This window comes from Epinephelus moara, chromosome 14 (assembly GCF_006386435.1).
Source record: "Epinephelus moara isolate mb chromosome 14, YSFRI_EMoa_1.0, whole genome shotgun sequence".
In the NCBI taxonomy this organism is placed as follows: Eukaryota; Metazoa; Chordata; class Actinopteri; order Perciformes; family Serranidae; genus Epinephelus; species Epinephelus moara.
The window spans coordinates 5443284-5450707 of record NC_065519.1 but is presented as its reverse complement, the minus strand read 5'-3'; the positions used below and the strand labels follow the sequence as shown (position 1 = coordinate 5450707).

Here is a 7424-nt window from a genome sequence, read left to right as displayed (position 1 = left end):
TTGGATAAATTGTTATAAAAATGTACATGGGGTCATTGAACGCAACTTCAGTTCCACTGAAACTTATTGAACGTATTTTTTTTTTAAAATAATCTTACAAAAATATTTTTTCATCATTATTATTATTTATTTTTATTTATTATTATTTTTTTAAATTCTAATTAATAAAATTTCAATTAATTGTATTTATTTTTATTTTGTTTTTTAAAAAAAAATAGTTTTATTTATTTTACAAAATTAGGATTTATTGCACACAAAGAATAAATTCCCAAGTGTAACTTGTGTGTGTAGAAGGAGTCCCCACTCCAAACACAGCGCGTCCAATTAAATGAATGGACTACAAATACTGACCAATGGGAGCAGAGATGGTCTACTATAAATTACGATGAGGAGACATCATCAGTCTGACCGGAGAGCTACTGGGACGCTGCTGGTGGTTTGTAAGCTCCTCGGCCGGAACAATAGGGATCTTTGTATCAACCCCTGGTAGTAGTAGTAGTCCTCAAATCCGACAACAGGTAAGAATATTATTTAATTATGTCGAATTCCGTCACACAGGCGGGTTATCTTTAATTTGTAACGATTAAATAAAATCTGTGCGGTAGAGACAGAGTGTCTTGGCCTGATGATCATGTCCGCTTTCACTATGAGAATTTATGTAAACTGCTCAGTTAATAAAATAATTTAAACTGATGCGATGCATCACATTTTTAACGATGTGTGTGCTGCACATTTCTGCACCTGTATAAACGCGTTCAGGACACTCTGTCCGCTGCAGGAGATTTCATTGTTATCTGTAGTTCAGTCACTTGAGCGTAAATGTAACCTCCATAATAATGTCGGTTTGAGTGTTCGCTGCTTTTCACCGTGTCTTCCTCCATCCTCCGCCCAGGGATCAGCCATGCCTTTCGGTAACACACACAACCAGATGAAGATGAAGTACTCCTCGGAGCAGGAGTACCCGGACCTCAGCAAACACAACAATCATATGGCCAAGGTCCTGACTGCTGCTATGTACGAGCGGCTGAGGAGCAAACAGACACCCAGTGGATTTACTCTGGATGATGTCATTCAGACTGGGGTTGACAACCCAGGTAAAAACAAAAGCCGCTTTTCGGCGAAACAGCCATCTGTTCTGCCTCATCGACCGCGTCTAATGGCCGCAGCTCTGCGCTCCATGTTCCTGAGAGGGAACACTAACAGCTCTCTGCACTGTGACCTTGCCCAGGGATAAACTATGACCAGCATTTAGAGACATATGGAGAGTTGTATCAGTCAGAAACGTCATCCTGCTCTTAACAGGGCCTCCACTATCAGAGCATATTACACAGCTTTATGGGAAATGTTAAAGATTAGCAGTGTTACATAATGTATGCAGGGCAGCTGATAATCCACTGCTGCTCTCCCTCTTTTATTATTATGTCACTCAGAGTGTGGTGTAGAGGTATTTAACTCAGCAGTGTTGAAAGCATTCACATGAGCCTGGTCACTGCTGTGTAGCAGGCGACCGTCCCCTCACCCTGTAGACTGTGTCTCTGTTTAGCTGTGAGAGTATGGCCAAGCTGACGCTGAAGAGGCTGTCAGCTGAGGACGAGTTCCCAGATCTCAGTCAGCACAACAACCACATGGCCAAGGTCTTAACCCTGGACATGTACAAGAAGCTGAGAGAGCGGGCTACACCCAACGGCTTCACCATAGATGGTGTCATTCAGACAGGGGTTGATAATCCTGGTACAGTACCACAGTCCATCCTGAGACCTGATGATACTCAGCACATTGAGTTAGTGTGGATGTTAGTCAGGCTGGCCCTCTGTCCTCTGTCTCCTCTGTGACCCTGTTGACTTTGTGTGCAGGCCACCCCTTCATCATGACCGTGGGCTGCGTCGCTGGAGACGAGGAGTCCTATGAGGTCTTCAAAGAGCTGCTGGACCCCGTGATCGAGGACCGTCATGGAGGATACAAACCCACAGACAAGCACAAGACCGACCTCAACTCAGCCAACCTGAAGGTACTGCAGCCCTCTGCTCAGTCAACAGGGCTGACTGTAACACTGCACAGAGAAGCTAACCTGTGTGTGTGTGTGTGTGTGTGTGTGTGTGTGTCCTCTTTAGGGAGGTGATGACCTCGACCCCAACTACGTCCTGAGCTCCCGAGTCCGCACAGGCCGCAGCGTCCGTGGCTTCTGCCTGCCACCTCACTGCAGCCGAGGAGAGAGGCGTGCTGTGGAGAAGCTCTCCATCGAAGGTAAAGGGGACACATGAACCTGTGAGTTACTGACAGTGCAGGTGTGTGTGTGTGTGTGTGTCCATGCTGAGACTGACACACACACACACACACACACACACACACACACACTAAGTGCTCTGCACACAGATGGAGACATGATGAGTCTGTTGTGTAAACAGCATCAGAGCAGAAGGCTGTGGTCTGAACCTCAGTGATGCTCAGTGAAGTCAGCATGATGCTAGTTTGTCTCTTTGTGTGGCAGTGGGCTCCCTCTAGTGGCAGCAGGAGAGATAACACATTGTTTTACAAAGGTGAACTAGTGTTATGTTGTCTTCAACTTGCATCTCCCTCCCTGCAGCTCTGGCCGCCCTGAGCGGAGACCTGAAGGGGAAGTACTACGCCCTGAAGAACATGACGGAGGCTGAGCAGCAGCAGCTCATCGATGACCACTTCCTGTTTGACAAGCCAGTGTCTCCTCTGCTGCTGGCCTCAGGGATGGGCCGTGACTGGCCCGACGCCAGGGGCATCTGGTGAGACCCGTCATCACACAACCTTGTGCATTTCTTTTGGGAGATTTAATCCAGACAGAATGTTAATCTTTTTTTTTTTTTTTTTTTGTCTGAAGGCACAATGACAACAAGACATTCCTCGTGTGGGTGAATGAGGAGGATCACCTGCGTGTGATCTCTATGCAGAAAGGCGGCAACATGAGGGAAGTCTTCACTCGCTTCTGCACCGGACTCACCAAGGTGAGCAGGAAATAGGAAGTTAATGTTTACGTGAGCCAGACTCAGGTTTTGTTTGCTTCATATTGACTTGCACAATGACCCTAACATCCTGGTTCTTTTTGTAGATTGAGACCCTGTTCAAGGAGAGAGGCCATGCGTTCATGTGGAACGAGCACCTGGGCTACGTCCTCACCTGCCCATCTAACCTGGGCACCGGCCTGCGTGCTGGTGTTCACGTCAAACTGCCCAACATGAGCAAACACGCCAAGTTTGAGGAGGTTCTCAAGAAGCTGAGGCTCCAGAAACGTGGAACTGGTTTGTACAACTGTCATATTTCTCTAACGTTCTCCCACATTTGTATTTTGCCTCAATACTTTGGCCAGAAGTGGACTGAACTTCAGTCTTAATCAGTTTTAATCTATAAAATGTTTCTGTCTTGTCACCACCAGGTGGAGTGGACACAGCCGCTGTGGGTGGAGTGTTTGACATCTCCAACGCCGACAGACTGGGCTTCTCTGAGGTGGAGCTGGTGCAGATGGTGGTTGATGGCGTCAAGCTGCTGGTGGACATGGAGAAGAGGCTGGAGAAAGGCCAGTCCATCGACGACATCATGCCCGCCCAGAAGTGAAATCACCCTGACGCCCTACGACCTTCCCCTCCCTCCCTTTTGTCTGAATGAATGTTTGACTCTGTCCTGAAACACACTCTGTATCACAGTTTGGATTTGCTTGTGTATTTAAGACGAAACGGTTCCTGCGAGGATGGAAATGAAATAAAAAAACATGTTCTGGTTCAACAGCTTTGTGATCAATGAAGTGAGTTAAACATTATCAAGGTGACATGAATCTCATCAGCCTGTTCTGACGCTGAGTCTAATGTGACCTGCAGAGCCTCTGAAACTCCAGTTTAAACACCACCTTCACAAGGTTTCAGAAATTTAAAATGTCTCATGACTCCTATCAGACATCAGCTGTCAGACATTTTGTCCCCAAACACACAGATGGACCTACAACGTCAGAGCCATTTGTCGGTCCATGAGCGCAGCATGTTGGCACAGGTGATGTTGGGTAATCTTCCTTGATGGAATGGAAAGTGGCTTCAAATGTGTTAGAGAGGCTAAAGATGCTACAGGGTTGCATTATGGGAAATGTAGGCTGAAGTGTTTTATAGACTGAATGCATTTGTATTAATCTGTCCCTTCAGTTTTCCAACCTTACGGAGGTACGTGTAAAAATATCTGCAGTGCTGCTTTCTTGCATGTTAATTCTGCAGCGTCACACTGTAGCAGAAGCATCTGAACACTTAATGAGCTGTCGCAAAATAGTTTAAGTTAAGGCTTCCTGTCCAGCTGTAGTGAGAGGACAGACAGAAATATGTCCAACAAAACTGGCGTTAAACAATTCCAGAAATACACAAGACCAAAAATCAGTGTCAGGCAGAGACACTGGGCTCTGAAACAAATCCAAAGGACTAAAACTAAAAGGACTCACATCATGAAGAGCCAGAGAAACATGGTGTTTGGGACTTGTAGTCCTGAAGACATCTTTGTGTCCTGGTTACAATTAGGTTGAAGTTTTTATGGTGTCTGGATCAGTGGTTCTCAAATGTTGTTCCATGATGCCAGTCCAGGTGTGCCACGGGATTTTGTGATAACCACATATTGTTACTGATTATAAAGAATTTAATTAATTTAAAAAACCCTCACAGGGAACCTTTTTGTCGTCGTTCGCGTGTGGGAATTTAAGTGTGTGACACATCCAAAGCCCTGATTGGATGCCAGTGTGAGGGAGAAAGCAGAAAGCTGTGAGTGGGACGATGGATGGACAATTTAACCTCAACAAAAAGATGTCTTTTAACCTCCAGACACTTAGTGAGACACGTAATAAATACACCTGAGAATAGTTTTCCAAAAGAAAGAAAGAAACAACAATTTGTGTTGGGTCAGTATCCCAAAGTGTGAAGATGAAGAGTAACCACAACATTCAAGTCACATTCGGTCAGATGGTGTATTGGGGACTGGAGGACCCCAAGGCGTTCCCAGGCTAGATGAGATATGTAATCCCTCCAGTGTGTTCTGGGTCTGCCCCGGGGCCTCCTACCAGAGGGACGTGCCCTGAACACCTCTAACAGGAGGCACCCAGGAGGATCCTGATCAGATGCCCGACCACCTAAACTGACCCCTTTCGATGTGAAGGAGCAGCAGCTCTACTCTGAGCTCCCTCCAGATGTTCGAGCTCCTCACCCTATCTCTAAGGCTGAGCCCAGACACCCCACAGAGGAAACTCATTTCTGCTGCTTGTATCCTCGATCTCATTCTGTCACTACCCAGAGCTCATGACCATAGGTAAGGGTTGGGACGTAGATGGACCAGTAAATCGAAAGCTTCGCCTTTCAGCTCAGCTCCCTCTTCACCACGACGGCCCGGCGCAGCACCTGCATCACTGCAGAAGCCGCACCAAACCGCAGATCCATCTCACGCTCCATTCTACCCTCACTCCTCAACAAGACCTCCACACAGAAGCATTCAAAATGAAGCAAACGCTTGTATTTTCTCATCTTGTCCGGACACAAAAGATCAGCGTGAGACGTTCAAGTTGACAGACACTTTAATTGAGACATGAGTGACCCTTAAACCATGTGAGCATTTACACGGACTCCCCATCATCTCTACTTTTTAACGAAATACAAAAAAAAAAAAAAAAGAGTATTGCAGTGAAGCTGTCTTTAAAGTAAAGTTACATTATTTACACTGAAAACAAAAACGCTACGTAATTTTTTTCTTTTTCCAGGAGAAAAAAAAACAAAACAAAAAAGATGAAAATAAATAAGACTAGAAATGTTTCTTTTTTTGTCCACATTCACAGCATGACAAATCATATTCAACTCGTTAATGTCGACCCCGTGTGGCCAGAATAGACTGAGATATTAGTAGGTAATTCAGTGATTATTGCCAAAAGCCTTAATCTATACATTATAATATTCAATACATACTCTGTATTTTGTTTAAAAAAGGAGACATTTGGAAACTGCTACTTGGATGATTGTACAGCTTAAATACTTCTAGATATATATATGTATACTTTTAAACCCTTTTGTTCATAGCTTTAACTCGTTGGCAACTTTGGAAGCAATGTTTTTGAAAGCGATGGATGATCCGGATATCCGTTTGAACCTGACGCCGTTGAGAGAGAGACGGGGCAGCTTGCAAACCTCCATCTCCCACTGGACCAGGTTCTCGGCTCGCCCGTCCCCGTGGACGCAAAGAAGCAGGAAACTCTCTTGCTGTTCGTAGTCGCAGTTGTTGGCATCGAGCACCTTGCGAATCTCCCGCATGATATCACAAGGCTCCATGGAGCTGGTGGTCCTCATACTCCAAGTGAATCTGAGGGAGCGGGGTTTACTGTCTTTATTTTCCCCTTTTTGATCCCCAGGTACATGGCGACTGTCGGGAGAAACAGAAACACACACACGAGCTTTAGTGTCGCAGATTTGAGATTTCATCACAAGCTGGGTTTAAAAAAGATTCAACAGCTGCTTTGACTGCTTCACAGAAGACAGTTTTATTCTTTAACAGATCAAAAACACAGTTTCTTATCAGTTAAAGCAGCCGGTCAAAATTTAAAGGAATAGTTCGAAGTTTTATTTGCTTTCTTGCCAAGAGTTAGATGAGAAAATTAATACCACTCTGATGTCTGTGCAGTAAATATGAAGCTACAGCCAATAGATGGTTAGCTTAGCTTAGCTTAGCTTAGCTTAGCACAGACACTGGAAATCAGGAAACAGCTCGTCTGGCTCCATCCAAAGGTAACATGTTGTATCTTGTGTATAAAAATGACACATTATATAGACCTATTTTCCCGTGCTTTTTAGGAACAAGCATTTTTTAAACTGGTCCAGCATTGAGTGAGAGCGCTGCAGACGGCAGCTGCAGAACAGGCTGCCATGTAACCATCTGGGGCATTTGTGCAGCAATTTACGTCGATTTAAAAGTGTTTCTTTTTGTCACTGACAGGATCAGATTGTTATTCAAAGTGTCTGACGCCATCATGGAAAGGATCCCTACAGAGATAGACTTTTTTAATTAATCAGAAACAGCCCGAAATCGCCATCACCAAACCCACCAGACTCCATTTAAACAACAGTAATTTTATAACTGTGTAAAGACACTTCCTTTAAAGTCGACAGAAACAAAATAAAACTCACAAAAAACACCTTGGTTCATTTTTCCACGGTTTCAACAACGACCAACTCTGATGTGGTTGAAATGAACTCTTAATTCACCCAGTTAGATGTGAAAATATGCTGAATCTATACATGCTTAAATTACTGTTTATTTAAATGGAGTCTGGTGGGTTTGCTGATGGTGTTTTCAGGGCTGTTTCTGGTTCCATGATGTCGTCAGACACTTGCAGCATTTCTGTATCAAATACGACTGATCTGGGTCCGTCAGCTGCAGGTTGTGCTGCCCTC

At 44.7% G+C, this 7424-nt stretch overlaps 2 protein-coding genes across 16 annotated transcripts in view; one reads left to right on the top strand and one right to left on the bottom strand.

Annotated features, from left to right (window-relative positions):
- The first annotated feature begins 375 nt into the window (after positions 1-375).
- Positions 376-3758, top strand: ckba (creatine kinase, brain a). Of its 2 annotated transcripts, XM_050062786.1 has the most exons (8): positions 376-518; positions 893-1094; positions 1854-2008; positions 2112-2244; positions 2585-2756; positions 2852-2975; positions 3080-3269; positions 3404-3755. In XM_050062786.1, the coding sequence occupies exons 2-8, from the start codon at positions 902-904 to the stop codon at positions 3580-3582; spliced, it is 1146 nt and encodes a 381-aa protein (XP_049918743.1). In that variant the 5' UTR covers positions 376-518; positions 893-901; the 3' UTR covers positions 3583-3755. The 2 variants fall into 2 exon arrangements, with proteins under 2 accessions (XP_049918743.1, XP_049918744.1); XM_050062787.1 differs by lacking the exons at positions 376-518; positions 893-1094 and adding an exon at positions 1539-1731 and having other exon boundaries at positions 3404-3758.
- Positions 3759-5542: 1784 nt separating this feature from the next.
- Positions 5543-7424, bottom strand: part of mark3a (MAP/microtubule affinity-regulating kinase 3a) — an 85330-nt gene continuing 83448 nt past the window's right edge. For 11 of the 14 annotated variants that reach the window (XM_050062736.1, XM_050062735.1, XM_050062740.1 and 8 more), the window contains one exon: positions 5543-6396. In XM_050062736.1, the coding sequence (XP_049918693.1) occupies positions 6051-6396 (346 nt within the window). In that variant the 3' untranslated portion in view covers positions 5543-6050. The remainder of the gene's footprint in view (positions 6397-7424) is intronic. The other 3 variants (XM_050062747.1, XM_050062748.1, XM_050062753.1) reach the window with 1 other exon arrangement.